The following is a 17,945-nucleotide window of genomic DNA, read 5'->3' on the forward strand; positions in this document are numbered from 1 at the left end:
ATTGCATTCTCAGTCAAAATTATTTTGAGATTGAGAAGAGTGAGCAAAGTAGGTTCACAATTCACTGCCCCTATGAGAGGTGCAGGTGGAGGATGCATGCGTCCTGTATGCCGAAATGCAAATTGATTTAGGTAATGAGCTTTTATAAAGTCACTGCCTTAAATTTGTTATATATTCTTACTTGACATAATTATGTGTGCTCCTTCTATTTGTTATTTATTTCAGATTAAAATCAACCAACATGAACACACTTGTCCACCTGGAGGGGCAAAGGCCACAACCAAAGACCAGGTGGGTGGAAGATGCAATCATGGATTGGCTGAGAGAAAAACCAACACTTGGCCCTATAGCACTACACCAGAAGCTATTTGACAAATATAAGATGAACATACCTTATATGAGGATTTTTTATGCTAAGGAAATTGCTCTAGACTGCATTAGTGGTCCATGGAATGATAGTTTTCACTTGCTATACACCTACAAAGCTGAAGTTGAGATGGCTAGTCCAGGCAGTGTGGTGGAGATTGACAAGCACACTGTTCAGTACAATTACAAATCAAAGAGGAAGGAGAAGGAATGCTTCAGGAGGGCGTTTGTATGTTTCAAGGCTTGTTGGAAAGGGTTCCTAGATGGCTGCAGGCCATATTTGGCTACGGATGCCAGTGCTTTGAATGGAAGATGGAGAGGACAACTTGTAACTGCATGTGCAGTTGATGTACACAACTGGCTTTTTCTAGTTGCTTTTGGTGTGTTGGAGGTAGAGTCAGAGGAGAGTTGGATATGGTTTTTGCAGAACTTGCGCAACATTATTGGTCATCCACCAGGATTGGACATACACAAAGATGCTTGTAAGGGTTCAGAAACTGCAGTGGAAATGGTTTTCCCTGGAGTTGAGCATAGGGAATGTATGAGGCACCTAACTGCCAATTTCACCAAGAAATTCAGGGATAAAGTTTATACTGACAACCTTTGGCCAGCAACATACACCTGCAGCTTGAGGAAGCATGAGCACCACGTGAAAGTTTTATATGCAGAAAATGCATTAGTGGAAGAGTACATGACTGCCCATCATGGGAAGGTTTGGTCAAGGAGCAAGTTCAATGAGATTTGCAAGGTAGATTATGTTACCAGCAACCTTGCAGAGTGCTTCAATGCAAGGATCAAGTCATTCAAAGGTCTCATGATATAGTAAGCTTTTGATAAGATTAGGAAGATGATCGTGATGAAGATGGATTTGCGTAAAAGAATTGCAGAAAACAAATATGTTGGCCATGTCATTATCCCATCTGTGATCAAGTCATTGCATGCCGGGTCAAGAGGATTGAGGATGAAATGCATTAGACGAGCAACACTTGAGACTGATGTGACCTATACTGACAGTAACAGTAGGGAATGGAGGTATCCAGTGAATTTAGCAGGTGAGAGATGCAGTTGCATGCAATGGCAGATCAGAGGGCTGCCATGCATACATGCACTGTTCTTCATGACTAGCATTGGTGGTGAAGATGGTGAGGTTGATCAGTATGTCTCTGATTACTTCTTTGTTGCCAAGTTTAAGGCAACATATGCTGAGAATGTACATGCACTGTTGGGGAAAGACCAATGGACCATCGTGGATCCATGTTTCAAGCTCAACGCTTCAGTTTTGACTAGACTAGCAGGAAGGCCAAGGAAGAACAGAATAAGAACAAGTGCAGAGGGTGGTGTGCCTAGAAGACATAAGTGCAAAAGGTGTGGACCACTAGGGCACATAGCTAGGCTATGTACAAACCCAGTAGACCCATCTTTTGGAGAAGATGAGCACTGGGATGCACAAAATGGAGAGGATCATGAAGCACCTCAAGAAGAAGAACATTGCCATGATGAGGCATATCAAGAGGATAATGATGTTGCAGAGGATGTTGAGGCATCTGAAGAGGTTGCAGAGGATCTACAAGACATCGAAGATGACCCTGAGCTCTGTTTAGTTGTCAGAACAAATTGGTATGTTTACATTCACTCCTCTTTTTCCTAAGCCAATTGTCCATGCATCAATATTTATATCTTTAATCGGTATATCTATTGTCAACAGCTCAAGAATAAGCAGGGAGAATGGCAAAAAAAGGGCTATTGACCAAGATGAAGGAATTGAAACATCTGCTAATGATTTCGAAGCACAATTTCGGGATGGATTTGAAGCTATGGAGGACGAAGAAATAGAAATCAACAATACATTTTAATCTGTTACTGGAAGTACACCCTCACCACCTCTAGAGACAGAGGCAGACGCAGAGCCAGATCCAGTTCCCATGGTGAAGCCCAAAAGAAGCAAGAAAGAGGTTACACATAGCAATATTCACAAGAACACAAGGAGCAAGAAGGTGAATCCAGCGAATAACACAAGGAGTAAGAAAAGAATGTGAACTTATATTTTGTATTTGAAGTTGTGAATTTGTATTTGAATCTGTCATGTCATGGAATCTACCGTGAGTTTAGCTTTGTATCTGTAAACACTGTAGTTGAGCAGAAAAGCCTCGATATTAGATCCCAACATAAAACACAGCACAACAGAAGTAGCACAGCATAGAGGACCAACATATAACACAAAATATAAAGCACAACACAGAGGACCAGCACAGAGGACCATAAAATACAGTATAACAGAAGTAGTGGCGGACCAACAGATAACACACAACAAACCATAGTACGATGGGATCATACAGAGGATCCTAGAATAAGTAGCATAACACAACGGCAAACCGACAAAGTATAAGGGGACATCCCCAGACATACTACATCACTTGGAATAGATAAAGCTGATGTCAACTAAGGGGCCTACACCCTGCCCATCTTCGCATCTCTTGCAGCCATCATGTCTTGGAAATGGGCAGGTACGTTGGCCCTCAGGTACCAATTTAGGCCCGTGTGTTTGCCCTTTCTGCCCCCAGCATTTGGCTCCTGCTGGCTGTGGTAGGACTCTACGTGCTGCAGCACGCTCAAGAATGCCACGTTCCTGAACCGGCTACAGAATGGGCAGCTCAACCTCTGAGATACGATCGGCTTCTAGACTCCCAAAACCATGAGATCATAGATCTCAGTGGCGACCTCCTTGATGCTCTCATCATCGTCTTCTTCAACATCAGGTTGGTCAGCAGGATCTGTATCCATGCATGCCTGTAAAAGATGAATCACATCATTCAAAATGTGGATTTGCTTCCTACAAAATTAAAAGGCGTGCATGCAAACTGATTGATCTATGAGGCAGTTTTTACCTTCATGTCTGGTTGAACTATCTTGACCTTGTTCAGTTCATGCTCGGCGATCATCTCAATCTCCCCCTGATTGCCCTAGGCTTCGAGCCACTTCAGGTGGCCCGTGAACTCAGACCATACAACCTCCTTGGCCTCAGCTCACAGCTGGACAAACAGGTAGGGGCTGATGAATCGCCAAAGCTTTTTGGCACAAGCTTTGCCACCTGCATCCTGTTGGGCCAATTTGAAAGAAACTAATTAGCCCACACTAGAACTAATTAATCCAAATTACAACTAATTAGCCCAAACTATCCGCCCTAATTAATCCAAACTAGAACTAATTAACCCAAATGACAACTAATTAGCCCAAACTAGAACTAATTAACCCAAACTAGAACTAATCAATCCAAACTAGAACTAATTAACACAAACTACAAACTAAACAACACAAACTACAACTAATTAACACAAACTACAACTAAACAACACAAACTATAACTAACTAACACAAACTACAACTATGGATATAGGGGACACAGGAAGAACAAAATTACCAGCTCTTGCCTGACGAGGACTTTCCAGGCCTTAGTTTTCTCCCTTTCGTCCATATTTCCGTACTCCTCAGGGGAAAAAACCCTCCAGATTAGCTGTGCAATTAGGAAGGGGAGAAAACCCTAGGGTTAGAAATGGGAAAATATTCTCTTATCAAATGGACCCGAAACCCACAAGATTTAGAAAGGGACAAGAATCTATTCTCAAATGGTAACACAGATCCAAATTTACTAAAATAGGATAGATTCGATGTGGGGTACGAGGAAAAGATCCACATTTAGAAAGGGGACAAAACCCTAAAAGTGGTCCCTAATCGATGCATCACCACAAAGATCAGGAGACAAAAAGGGATGGGAAGCAGTGGTACCTTAGCGGGGGCCTCTAGACCAAAGACTCGAGGATGCACGTGTGCCTGAGGGAGAGTAGATTCAGAACAACACAAAGGACAAATCGCATTCTATTTGAAAAGGGAAAATTAGATCTAACCTCCCTGCCGTCAGCCTCGAGCGGATCCGCACTCCTTTTGTTCATGGCCATGGCTTCGGTCGGCGGTGCGGTGAGATGAGAGTGGAGATGGAAAGGGGTGGCCGGGTGAGTGGAGAAGTGGGTGAACGTTGCGGTTTAATATGATGGAAGGGATCGCAAGAGGCAAGAATGAGCAACTGGTCGGCTGCTCCACGGATAAAAGGGAAGGAAACGGACCCACATGTTAATGGGTAAAATACAAAATTGAGTAAATTTACACCGCAACATTCTTAGCAACAGCAACCATATGATGTACAAATGATTTTGATCTGAATTTTTTTGTGGTGGTAAAAAATGACAAATAAAGATCCCATGCAAGTTTTCAGAATTTTCGGAGTAACATTTCATATTATTGTATTTTCTCAAAATGCTCAAAAGGAGAAATCCCACTTGTGAGGACCCAAATAGGTTCAAATTCCATCCCAACAACAGTCATTCCAATTTTCTTGGACATAGTTGGTTCAGAAGTAACTTTGTTGCATTGGGTGCACACTCAATTGTGTAAAGATCCATGTTTTTCATTTTCTGGCCGAAATCCTCAGAAATTCAAAGAATGTACGAAATATAGTTTTTCAAGTCCAAAAATTCTGAGACTTGGTGAAAACACTAGTGATGAACTCACAAGGCTATGTAAATCTTTTGGGATCATTGTTCCACATGTTGCTCGTATATCTGGTAGCAAACAGCCAAATTTGAGTGAACTTGAATTTCAAAAAATAGCAAACCATGTCAGAATTGAACAAAATTTGGCATGGTGCTACTACATGTCATGTGTCGACTTGGTGAAAAGTTTCACTTGATTTGGAGAAAGTTATATGATGGAATTCACAAATGTTATTCGAATCTCCAACATCTCCTTTAGAGTTTCTAAAACCTCTTAAGGGCATGTGCTACTTGCAACAGCAACCATATGATGTACAAATGATTTTGATCTGAATTTTTTTGTGGTGGTAACAAATGACAAATAAAGAGCCCATGCGAATTTTCGAAGTAACATTTCATATTATTGTATTTTCTCAAAATGCCCGAAAGGAGAAATCCCACTTATGAGGACCCACATAGGTTCAAATTCCATCCAAACAACAGTCATTCCAAGTTTCTTGGACATATTTGGTTAAGAAGTAACTTTGTTGCATTGGGTGTATACTCAATTGTGGCCATTTTCATCGATTCTTCATTTTCTGCCCCAAATCCTCAGAAATTCGAAGAATGTACGAAATATAGTTTTTCAAGTCCAGAAATTCTGAGACTTGGTGAAAACACTAGAGATGAACTCACAAGGCTATGTAAATTTTTTTGGGATCATTGTTCCACATGTTGCTCGTATATCTGGTAGCAAACATCCAAATTTGACTGAATTTGGATTTCAAAAAATAGCAAACCATGTCAGAAGTGAACAAAATTTGACATGGTTCTTCTACATGTCATGTGTGGACATGGTGCAAAGTTTCACTTGATTTGGAGGAATTCATATGATGGAATTCACAAATGTTGGTTGAATCTCCAACATCTCCCCTAGAGTTTCTAAAACCTCTTATGGTCATGCGCTACTTGCAACAACAACCATATGGTGTACAAATGATTTTGATCTGAATTTTTTTTGTGGTGGTAACAAATGACAAGTAAAGAGCCCATGCAAGTTTTCAGAATTTTCGGAATAACATTTCATATTATTGTATTTTCTCAAAATGCCCTAAAGGAGAAATCCCACTTGTGAGGACCCAAATAGGTGCAATTTCCATCCAAACAGCAGTCATTCCAAGTTTCTTGGACATATTTGGTTAAGAAGTAGCTTTGTTGCATTCGGTGTACACTCAATTGTGGCCATTTTCATCAATTCTTCATTTTCTGCCCGAAATCCTCAGAAATTCAAATAATGTACGAAATATAGTTTTTCAAGTCCAGAAATTCTGAGACTTGGTGAAAACACTAGAGATGAACTCATAAGGCTATGTAAATCTTTTGGGATCATTGTTCTACATATTGCTCACACATCTGGTAGCAAACTTCCAAATTTGAGTGAATCTAGATTTCAAAAAATAGCAAACCATGTCAGAAGTGAACAAAATTTGACATGGTGCTTCTGCATGTCATGTGTGGACATGGTGCAAAGTTTAACTTGATTTGGAGTAAGTTATATGATGGAATTCACATTTCATATTATTGTGTTTTTTCAAAATGCCCGAAAGGAGAAATCCCACTTGCGAGGACCCAAATAGGTGCAATTTCCAACTGTCATTCCAAGTTTCTTGGACATAATAATCGTCGTAGGATTGGTAACACTATATTTTACACTCATTTGATGTCACTTTCACCGATAGTTTATTTGCGGCTAATCACGCACGAAACAAAATGTTGTCTCGTTCTCAAAGCACGATTTAACATTGCATGTACTTGTAAGTGTGGTAGCATTGATTGACTCTATGTTTTGGTTGATTAATTCTGCTTATTTACGGTTTAATGTTTCTACGTGGCAGTGCAGGGCACGGCATTAGGCTAGTTAGTTTTGTGCGTGCGGCAGCGTGCAGCTCTTGTTTGCCACGAAGGATATACCCCCTCCGTGTTGCCGGTTGCCATGCATGAGGCAGTTGCCATGCGCATGCGTGCGTGTGCCCGTGCCAATGCTAGCATGGATTGTTCATATTCGCCCGTTGCCATGCATGAGGCAGTTGCGGTCTTGCATGCAATCCATATCCGCGGTAGTGCAGCCTCATTGCAGCCTCTCATGCGTGCATGCCGATCGACCGGACATCCATGTTTTGCATACAAAGCCTAATAAAGTTAATTAATATAAGGCTTTGAGCGGGAATATTAATGCAAATCTTCGCGTTACAAACTACCGTGGATGGAAACTGCCCGTGCATACAACCAGGAAGGTAAACAACCCCTCCAGGCAACAATCACATCACGGAAGGACATTAACTGCCCTGCAATTGAGAGCCTAATTTAAAAAAGACCCGAGCACACAACCAATGGCCGGCCAATTTTAAAAAAGACCCGACTGCCTCCTGTGGCCGGCCACAATGGCCCCTGGCTCCACTATCAGAAAAGGTTCCTTCTTCTCCTTGTTGATTACAATTGCAGAACATAACACACTGACTAAACCTCCATCGCTGCCGATTAGCTCAAGCTGACGGAGATGCTTTCCTTCGAACAGAAGCCATAGCCGGGCCCTCCATTTTCTCCCTTTTCTCTTCTCCCGCAAGAAAATAGTACAAAATCCCCCTTCTTATCCCCTCCTCCTCTGCCCCCTTCTCCCCATCCCAAAGCCCAACCCGCGTTGCCGCCGCCGCCAACTCAAACCCTAGCTCGCAATGTCGACCGAAATCCTGCCCTGCAATGAAATGAAAGGCTCCCCCGCTGGTCTCCTCCACCGATTGCTAGTTAGGGTTCCTAAGCAGGCCGCGCGCGCCGTCTTCCCAGCTAGAACGAGGCCCGAGGACCTCGACATCGCCGCGGTCCTCCTCGTCGCCGAAGCTGAAGCGGCCGGCCCACGGCGCAAAGGACTGGCAGTTGGAGCCGCTGGCCATCGCAAGAAGAAGGAGCTTGCGCCGGAGGTACGTGGCCCCGCCAAGGCTGCTACGCCCTCCGCGAAGAAGAAGGCGTGCCCCCATGATTTGGTGATGCTCGACAACGTCGGGGGACAACAAGTTCGCCTAGCTCCCGTGGCGGCCTCGTACGTCGTCACGGCCGCCACGTTGGCGGCCGCCGGCACGCTGGCTATGCCTGCTACCTCCGCCACCACCTTCGCGTGACACATCGCTTCTTCCACGCCACCTACGGCACTCCGAACTTTCATTTTCAGGTTGGCCGTGACGTGGAGGGTAAAAGCCCCGGCGCGCAACTTGGTCCGAACGAGAACGTTGTTTTCATTGGCAACAACAAGGGGCATCACGTGCTGCTTGCGTTTCTTGGCGATGATGTGGACCTCATCCAGGTGCTCTCCGAAGCAGGAGCTGCTACGCAGAAGCACCTCCAGACGCCGGTCGGGACAACTGCTGTAGTGGGGTTGGGAACTGCAGGAGCAGTTATAGTCGGCATTGTTGTGGCATGCTGCATTCTCAGCTACCACAACTGAAGGAATGGAGTTTAAGTTAGTTAGGTCGGATGCTTAAGTTAGTTTAAGTTTGTTCCATTTTAGTTTGGTTTCAACTGCCCGAATGTTAACCCCCTATGAATGTAAGACTATTTTGCAATGTGCTTCCCTACGTGTCATCACTTCAATGCAATATGTTTATCTGAAGTTCTTGTCCTTGCTCAATTTTGCTCCATAGGCTTAATAGTACGAACATTTCAGAGCAGCTTCCTCGTTCCTTTTATGTTCATAACTATTTTATTGATGCGATCAAACACAGATAGTTGAAATCAAGAGTCACTTATCATTCTAATAGTACATACACAAACATTTTCACTACACTTCCGCAACATGCAGTCATACAAATACTCATTTGTTCTACAACTTCTCAGCTAAAGAAAATAACATAGCCCCGAACGCCAATGCGGCACTAAAAGATGCAGCAAAACAAATTGTCAGTTCTTCAATCTTCTTCTTGTTTTTATTCTGTTGATTCCTCATCTCCTCTAGCTGCTTGTCGAGGTCCTCTATCACTTTGTCCTGGTAAGCTAGTTCAATTTCCAGAAAAATCTTCTCATCAGCTAGCTTCTTCTTTTGCATCTTCTCCTCGCTGACCATGGATGCCCGAGAACATTTCTCTTTAACCAAAGCATCTTTCTCATCCAGCACATCTTCCACAAAGGAACGCTGTTCCTCAGCCCGATTCTCAGAATCGCCAAGCTCCAAGGCCAACAGGACATTAGGATCCTCAAATCATATATCATCCTATAGTAAAATTACAGAACTTTGAATTGCAAACACTTTCGCACAGGACAAATCAATAGTGAACTTCTTTCGGCAAAGAACAGGGGTGGGGAGGGGGGAAATCACCTTGTGAACTGTATGAGAGCTGCTCATGGGGACGGATCTGGAGCTCAAATTTGGGAAATTACTATGGTGGCAGCTTCAGGCTGCAAATTGTTGCCGACAGCCGTGGGGGGAAAGAAATATGGATCCTAGTTCGCAAAGATAGATGGGTTGCACGCGTGTTCGTGGCTCTATTTTGCCTGCCGAGGAAGATGGTGGTCGCGGCATCGGCGACGGCTAGGTCACGGTGAGGGGAGGGGTGGGGAGGGCGGGTGATGGATGAGGCCACTAGGCACGCGACGCGGCACAGCTATTGTTGGTTTTCCAAAATAGACACCGTGCCAAATACGTATTACAAAGAAGTCCCTCACACCAAATCCATCTGTCCTCCTATTTCATTCCCCGCTCTCCTTTCGAATCCCTAACCCTAACTCCATTGTAGCGGGTGGCCACAAAGGTAGAGGCGGCGGGGGGAAGGTAGGAGGCGGACGTCGAGGGCCACGTCATGGTGGACATCAGTGATCCCGGGTCCAATGGGCATGCGGCTTACGGATGCGTTGGCATCCACGCCACCGCAATGTACAATACCGGTCAGTAGTTCCGCTCCTCTTTGGTAAAGCCCATTATTTTGTTCTATTTTCTTTAATTTGGCCTCTGTCGTCGTTTCTGATGAACTGAAGGTGTTTGACCAACAATGTAAGAAGTGTTCGACTTTCATTAGACATATCGCAGAAGAGAATCTGAAGATGCACAAGGAAATTGAAGAGTTGAGGGGGGTGATTTTCAGAATGAAGACAGAGGGGAAGATTAAGGACAAGATTCACAGGGCAGAGTTGAGGTTTAGGAGAAAAAAGATGTAGCTTGTCTCATTGTGGATGCTGCTGCGTGCTGTATTCTCTATCCTGTGTGTGCATTGTTAGTTAGAGGGTTTGTGTGATGGGATCCCTTGTATGCATCGGTTGATTCGTATGTACGAAACAAATAATGAACTTGGGCTTCTTTTGATTCGAACTTGCAACACAATTTGGTTACCATTGGTGCAATCAGATATCAATTTGGAGGAAGTGGAAGTTTGAAGCTCCCTCGAAAATTGTCCATTTGGGTGTGCTGAGGGTATACCTGGGCAAACCTCGGGCCGGGCCGGGTTCGGGCCGGGCTTCATAAAAGCCCGACGGTCAAACCTGAAGCCTGAGCCCGGCCCGGCCCGAAACCCCAAAAATAGTCCATTTAATCATTAAAATAATTATTTTCGGAATAAATAAATGATTTTTTATACCTATTTTTTCTTAAAAAAATACCTGTTTTTGTCATTTCGGGCTTTCGGGCCGGGCTTGGGACTTAAAAATGAGGCCCGAGCCCGGCCCAGGACGCCGGGCTTCGGGCTGGTCTGGCCGGGCCGGGCCACCCATGCCCAGGTATAGCAAAGGGCATGTAAGTAGCTGTTTTTTCGATGGTCAACAAATGTCAACTTTCTCAAATCAAGTTGAAATTTCATCATCTTGCACAACTTTCCATTTGGATTCCATTTCTGCAATCAGAATTCAACTTGGAGGTAGTTCAATGTGGGTCGTTTCTCCAAAATTGTCCAAAATAATTGAAGGCAAATGCCTTAAGTGCCCGGTTGGGCTGTCTGGGCAACGCATTTCCACACCGACTCAACTTTGTGGTCCGTCCGGACGCTTTTGGGCCGCAATTTTGGCCCGGGTTTTCATCAGCCAGGCGGTGCGGTCCTGCTGGTCCAAGCAGTCAAACCCTTTGTCCTTCTTCCCTATCCCAACCCGTCAGCCAAACACCGGCTTTTTTTAATAAACGGGGTCCCCATCGTCCCCGTCGTCCCCATTTCCCCATACACTCTCCACCGCCGAATCCCTAGAGCTTCCATGCCCCCCAAGCGTTACTGGCCGCCGTCGAGGAACGACCACGAGGCCGGGTCATCGTCGGGAGCTCTCCGTGGACGCTCGCGGTGGACGCTCGCCGCTGGCGCCGACCCCGTCGCCCTTCCGCATTACCCCGTCTAGGGTTCGCGACCAGATGTACCTCACGGTGGCCATGGCACGGGATTTTTGGGAGCGCAGCGCCCCTGTGCCATGGCCAGACGTCCATTTGCCGCACGGCTGGCACCTCAACCCAGCCAAGGTTCCGGTGCCTCCGGTGCCGGCCTCCGGCAGGGCGCGCCGCGATGAGATCCGGCACCGTCGGGCGGCACTGCCCCCCAACATCTACCGCCACCCTGCCTTCGCCGCGGACTCTCCTAACTGGGACCTTTGGTTCCAGATGGAGCACGACGTCCGCCGGCGGAACTATTTCTTCACGACGGCGGAGCTTGGTCCGCCGCCGCCTACGGAGGAGGAGGAGGACGATGCTTCGGCTCTGCTGGAGCCAAATGAGGAGGCTGACGAGGAGGAGGCGCGGTACCTCGCTGCCTTGGAGGCGTTGAAGGAGGACGCACTGCCTGAGCCCCTCACCGCCAAAGAGGAAGCCGAGCAGCTGCAGGCGGTGGAGGAGGCCTCAAAGCTCGATGAGCTCGGGATGTGGCCAGACCTCGACCACGCCCTCTACGTCTCAGCGCTTCAGGTCGGCTTACATGCGCCGCTGCCACCGGCACCGGGGCTCGTTGCACCACCTAGGCCGGCGCCCTTCGTGGAGGTCAAGGATGAGCCGGCGGAGCAGGGGTCGCCTTCCCTGGGCCAGCCAGCCTCGCCGTCGCTCGAGTGCTAGAGCCCGCCGCCTCCGCCGATCATCCGCTTGGATTCCGACTCCGAGTAGATGATCTATTAGTTTTAAATATCTATGCAAAGTACTTTTAGTATCGTCTAGTACTAGTTTCATCTATAAATATATGAACTTTCATCCACTATATATGGAATGGCTGTCTTTTGTACTTTTGTATAAATGCTCGTCCGACCCGTCAACCGTGCGTCGGCCCACCTGTCAAAACTTTCACACACCTCCTACATCAGCTCCCACAACCGCCCCACCTGTCATTCCTGGTGTCGGCCCACATGTCAGCTCCATCGACGCCCGCCCCACCTGTCATTCCAGCGTCAGCCCACATGTAAGCTCAGCCGACCGCCCCCACCCGTCATGCCGCGCCCTGGCCCGCATATAAGGACACCGGACCCGTTAAGCCCCTGCCCGCTTGCGCTGCATTCTCATCGCCCCACACATCAGAACGCCGCTTTGGCCCCACCTGTCAGCGCTGCCCGCGGCAGACCTGTCGGAAGCAAACGGTCAAAGGGGCTTGACCATTTGGAAGTGCTCCGTAAGGCATTTGCTAGGAATCGCCAAAGAGGCAGGTGTAGAAGCGAGCTCAGTTTTGAGGCATGGGTATTTCTGAGTACAGCTAAGGAAGGAAGGGCACGGAAATAAAAACCCTACTTGATATCCAGATTACTTTCACATGGAACTGAAAATCATGCCGCCAGCTCAAGCACAAAGTCTTTATTTGCTTGCTTCTAATCAATTGATTAAACACTAGAGCTATGCTACACCCCGCGTATGAATGTGTCTTATGTGGGAGTCACAGTATTGAGACCAGAGATCTCCTCTTCCTTGAATGCCCATTTGTTGTGGCATGTTGGAAATACATCAGCCGAGACTTTAACCATCACCATTTTGTTCACAACATTCTTTTGGCCCTCCAGAACAAGCTGAAGGAACTATTTTTCATCGAAAATCCCACTCTGGTTACATCATATGGAAAATTCGAAATGATTTTATTTTCCAGGGCATTCAACCAATCCTCTTCAGATGCACGAAGATCTTCAAAGAAGAGTTAAACTTGCTTTACCATGCATACAGCTAATTTCAAGAGCTGGATAGATAGATTTAGATAGTTTCCTTTCTTTTCAATTTGTACATATTAACTGTTCTCCCTTCATTTTAATATATTCACAGTAGGCTTTTGGCCTACAGTATTTTCCTAAAAAACGTTATGTCTTTCGCAAATTAGACAGCCCGAACCCCAGCCAGCCAAGGCAAAAAGGTACACCAGAGACGGTATACATAAAAGTCGACTGAGCAACAAAACCACGCATCGCCACACCCCCTTATTCATACACCGGATCGGAAAACGAAAACGACACTACGTACAGAGATACGAACAAATGGACGATAGCAGTGTTCACTCATTTATCAACCAAAACTCAAAATCAGCAACTGATCGGGATAAAACCAATTTTCTGTGATGGAACGTCGTAGATCACCTCGGCCGCACGCTGCTGCGTGTTGCCGACGATGCTGAAGGGCATTGCGGCGGGCCTGGACACGAACGCGAGGCAGCCGATGAGCGGCTTGGCGTCGTCGGGGAATATCATGATCCCGTAGAAGTCGAGGTCGAACACGGCGCCGTCGCTGAAGTTGAAGGACACCGCGGGTATGACGATCGCGCCCTGCCCCGTGAAATCGTAGCATGTGTCGAGGGGCTCGTACGGCGGCGCCGGCTTGTTCCCCTGCATGGTGAACTTGAACCGGTCGCGCAGCGAGGTGTAGGCCGGCGGAGGGAGGTACGTGAGGATCGTGCCGGAGTCGAGGAGCGTGCCCGTCTTGGTGAACACGGACGGCGGCACGGGGAGGATGTAGCCGCCGATGTTGATGGAGACGAGCTCGATGAAGTAGAAGGACGGGTACTGCGGCTTCTTGATCATCGCCGTGTATTGCACGGGGACCGTGCTGGTGGGTTTTGTCGCGCCGATGTTGAGGTACCCCGGCGTGGTGTTGTAGGACGGCAGGCAGTAGGAGAAGACGCCGCCGAAGGACGGGGCAGCCTGCGAGGGCAACGACAGCTTGCCACGGCCAAGGCCGAGCAGCCCGTCCACCTCACCGAAGTCGCCGATGTTTTTCTCGCCGCACCCGAACGTGAAGCCCGTGAACTTGCTCGAGGAGTTGAACGTGAGCGTGTCGCGGGAGAGCACGCCGGTGGTGGACGAGCCGTCGCCGTACTGCACGCCGTAGAGGCACGTGGTGCCGTTGCACATGCCGCCCGCGGCCGCGCACACTGGCGTGCCGCAGGGCACGGCGGCGTAGGAGGATGACTTGGCCGGGTCGAAGTCCGGGTCGTGCTGCCTGTAGCAGTGGCCCGAGCACGGCTTGCACTGGATCCACGACAGGTCGCTGCCGGTGTCCAGGATGATGGCGGCTGTCTGAGCCGGCGTGCCGAAGCCGACGACCACGACGAACTCCAGCGTGTCGAGGTTCGTCCCCGTGTGGTCCGGGATGGTCGTGGCCGGTGCCTCCGCGGCTGGCGCGGGGCCTGGTGTCAGTGGGATGATAGGAGGGAAGGTGACTGGAACCGGAGGCATGGCGGAAGAGGAGGAGGACGACGACCTCTCGCGGACGGTGCGAAGCCGGTCTCTGTCGTGTGCGAGGATGTCGCGCTTCGTCCCGCCGCAAGAGGGACGCACCGAGAGCTTGTTCCCAGAAGTAGGGGCTGTGAAACGTTTCACTGGTTACATTACTTACTGTTTTGTGGTCAAGCGAAGCATTTGAAAAATGGGCATGTTGTAGTGAATTGCAGGACCTATCTGGTGAAACAATTCTCAGATACCTTCATATGTGTCGGGATCATAGCAGGGGGCCTGAGCCCGGGAACCTAGCACCGAGTCCACGCTCACGGAGAGGTAGCGTGGCGAAGCGGCCAGAGAAGGGCCGCAGAAAAGAAGGAACGCGAGCAAAAAGTACAGGGCTGACCGTTGGGACGCCATTGCTCAACTTTAGAGGAGGTTTACGTCGTCCCGGTGATTCGGATCCTTAAATAGGCATGTTTACGTACCCACGTACGTGTGCTTATATATCAAGCATGACAAATACAATTACGATAAACAAATAATAAAATAGTCCGGTGTGGTCTGCAAGAGTTCTGCACCTTGGAGGAGCTGAGTAGAAACATTGTCGTTGCCTTGGGGGGATTAAGAATTTATGTGTCCTATCATGATGTACTTTTGTTGACGCGATGGCCACGAGAAGGGAGCGGGGTGCGATCGATGCATGAGATCGAATAGGGGGATCGAATAATGCTTTATTTTCTCCAAATGAAAACGATGGCGATTTTGCCGTGTGGCGGTGTCTCTGCAGAGTGCGTTTCATCCGTCGCTATAGGAAAATCCCCAAATCATCTAAAAACATGTACTCCCTCCATCTCATATTAAATGACTCAAATTTGCCAAAATATGGATGTATCTATACTCAAGTAGCGTCTAGATAATTATAATATTTCGTCATTTAATATGAGACGGAGAGAGTATAAGATGATATATATTGATAGGGTAAAGGTGGCCCGATCTTTCGACGAGGAGATAGCTATCGATTTGGTTGGAGGTCGACGTTGACGAACCGACTACAAACGTGCAAGACGTTGCGCCTTAACGATCGCTACACCAACTTCTGAGGTTATTGACCACGCCGGAGCTAGATCAACCTGATCCCGAAGGATCAATCCTACAAGCAACCGAAGAACAAGCAAGAACAATAGATGCAATCAAGATATTGCGAATAAAGATGAAGCTTTATAGGTGGGATTCTGCAAGTGCGTAGTACAGGAGGTCGATTTGACTGTCGTGCCTGTGGCGAAGATTAGCAATGGGTCTTAAACTAAACAAAATCCCCGTCTAAACGATGAACTAGAATGGGTTTATATAGAGGGATATGTGTTGGGTTCGTTGCATAGGAAACAAAAAATTTCCTACGAGAAGTGCGGAAGAAACCCAAGAATATATATACTAGATGTATGTAACAAGAGGGATCATGAACATCATACCCTCGTAGACCGCTAAGCGTTACGATCACGAGATCGTTGTTGGTGTAGTGGAACTTTCAATGAGATCAATCTCAGTGCCGAACGGACAGCACCTCCTTGGTATCCACACGTTCAGCTTCACGTTATCTCCTCCTTCCTCGATCCAGCAAGCGAGAGGGAGAGGTAGACGAGATCCCGGCAGCACGACGGCGTGGTGACTATGGTGAATATTCTCACGTGCAGGGCTACGCCGTGCGCGTGAGAAGAGGAGCAGAGGAGGGCTCAGGGAAGAGAGATCCAACTGAAAGCTTGGGGTGTCTCTCTCCCTTGCCCCCCTTCTATTTATATAGGGGTAGAGGAGGCGTGGCCGGCCAGGACTATCCCGTGGCCAGGACTCTCCCGCGGCCAGGACTCTCCTCCTGGCCGCATGGGCCCTGTGGGCTAGCCCCTCGGCCCATTAAGGCCAGGGTGCTCCCTCACAGGCCCATTTAGCCCAGGGATAGGTGGGCCTCAAGGTGGAACCCTCCGGATCCCTCCGGAACCTTCTAGAAGCTTCCCGATCAAAACCGGGAAATATTCCAAACTTTCCAGAACCCTGAAAACAACTTTCCATATATAAATCTTTATCTCCGGAACATTCCGAAGCTCCTCGTTGCGTCTAGAATCCCATCCAAGACTCCGAATCATAATTCGATATCATCATCATTTATCTCATCTAACCCAAGCAACATGAAACGTTAAGTGTGTGACCCTACGGGTTCGAGAACATGTGGACATGATCAAATATCAACAACCAATAGCGGGACCTGGATGTCCATAATAGTTCCCACATATTCCACGAAGATCTCATCGGTTGAACCACTATGTCGAGGATTCAATTAATCCAGTATCCAATTCTCTTTGTCTCGCGATATATTACTTGCCCGAGATTTGATCGTCGGTATCGCCATACCCAGTTTAATCTCGTTACCGGCAAGTTCTCTTTACTCGTTCCGTAATATAATAACCCCGCAACTAAACACATTAGTCGCATGCTTGCAAGCTCATTAGGATGTTATATTACCAAGAGGGCCCAGAGATATCTCTCCGTCACAAGGAGTGACAAATCCCAGTCTTGATCCATACAACCCAACAAGCACCTTCTGGGATACCTGAAAAACACCTTTATGATCACCCAGTTACGAGATGACGGTTGATGCCCACAAAGTATTCTTCCGGTACTAGGGAGTGGCATGATCTCATGGTCTAAAGAAATAATACTTGACATAATAAAACATAAGCAACTTAAACTTAAGTGACACGATCAAAAGCTATGTTTAGTTTTGGGTCTGTCCATCACATCATTCTCCTAATGATATGACCTCGTTATTAAATGACAACACATGTCTATGGTTAGGAAACCTTAACCATCTTTAATCAACGAGCTAATCTAGTAGAGGCGTATTAGGGACACGGTATTTGTTTATTTATCCACACATGTATTTGAGTTTCCAATCAATACAATTATAGCATGGGCAATAAACATTTATCAAGAACAATGAAATATGATAATAACAAATTTATTATTGCCTCTAGGGCATATTTCCAACAATATGTGGCCAGCCTTGGGAAGTGGGCCGAACCCTCTGTAGGTCGGTTTACATGGGCCTGGCCCAACTTGAGGTGACGCAGCACCATATCTTCACGTGGACGAAAATATGAATTGGAAAACTCTATATGTCGCCCACGTCTTCATCTCTCCTTTGGTGGTTTCAAAGTTCTGAAATCTTCCGTTGCGGCATGATCTCAATCCTCACACGCTTGTTGTCATATTCTCCATGCGTAATCATGCTCCAGTGCTTGTCCCTCTCATCCATGCTAGGTCCATCATTCCTAAGTGTAACAAACACATCTGATTTAGGCAGCATCATATTCTCATGTATGGAAGGAATCGTTCCAAGAAACGAAAGTACCTGATAGTTAAGTTGGCATGCACGAGCTCTTG

The 17,945-nt window shown here is 47.1% G+C and overlaps 2 protein-coding genes across 2 annotated transcripts; one reads left to right on the forward strand and one right to left on the reverse strand.

Annotated features, from left to right (window-relative positions):
- The first annotated feature begins 241 nt into the window (after positions 1-241).
- LOC100844033 lies at positions 242-1,189 on the forward strand. The gene has a single exon (XM_010231561.1). It carries the CDS (start codon positions 242-244, stop codon positions 1,187-1,189), a length of 948 nt encoding a protein of 315 aa, XP_010229863.1.
- Positions 1,190-13,201: 12,012 nt separating this feature from the next.
- LOC100844330 (aspartyl protease family protein At5g10770) lies at positions 13,202-14,930 on the reverse strand. Its single transcript, XM_014896546.2, has 2 exons — positions 14,774-14,930; positions 13,202-14,656 (listed from the first exon to the last, which is right to left on the reverse strand). The coding sequence occupies exons 1-2, from the start codon at positions 14,928-14,930 to the stop codon at positions 13,380-13,382; spliced, it is 1,434 nt and encodes a 477-aa protein (XP_014752032.2). The 3' UTR covers positions 13,202-13,379.
- Between the last annotated feature and the right edge of the window lie 3,015 nt (positions 14,931-17,945).

The sequence above is a fragment of the Brachypodium distachyon genome, chromosome 1 (genome assembly GCF_000005505.3).
Source record: "Brachypodium distachyon strain Bd21 chromosome 1, Brachypodium_distachyon_v3.0, whole genome shotgun sequence".
NCBI lineage: Eukaryota > Viridiplantae > Streptophyta > Magnoliopsida > Poales > Poaceae > Brachypodium > Brachypodium distachyon.

Excerpts from the sequence above, each read along its gene's own strand:
- LOC100844033 (XM_010231561.1), top strand. The coding sequence starts at position 242 with ATGAACACACTTGTCCACCTGGAGGGGCAAAGGCCACAACCAAAGACC.
- LOC100844330 (XM_014896546.2), bottom strand. The coding sequence starts at position 14,930 with ATGGCGTCCCAACGGTCAGCCCTGTACTTTTTGCTCGCGTTCCTTCTT. Across the intron at positions 14,657-14,773 it reads TGATCCCGACACATATGAAG|CCCCTACTTCTGGGAACAAG; the intron begins GTATCTGAGAAT and ends AACGTTTCACAG.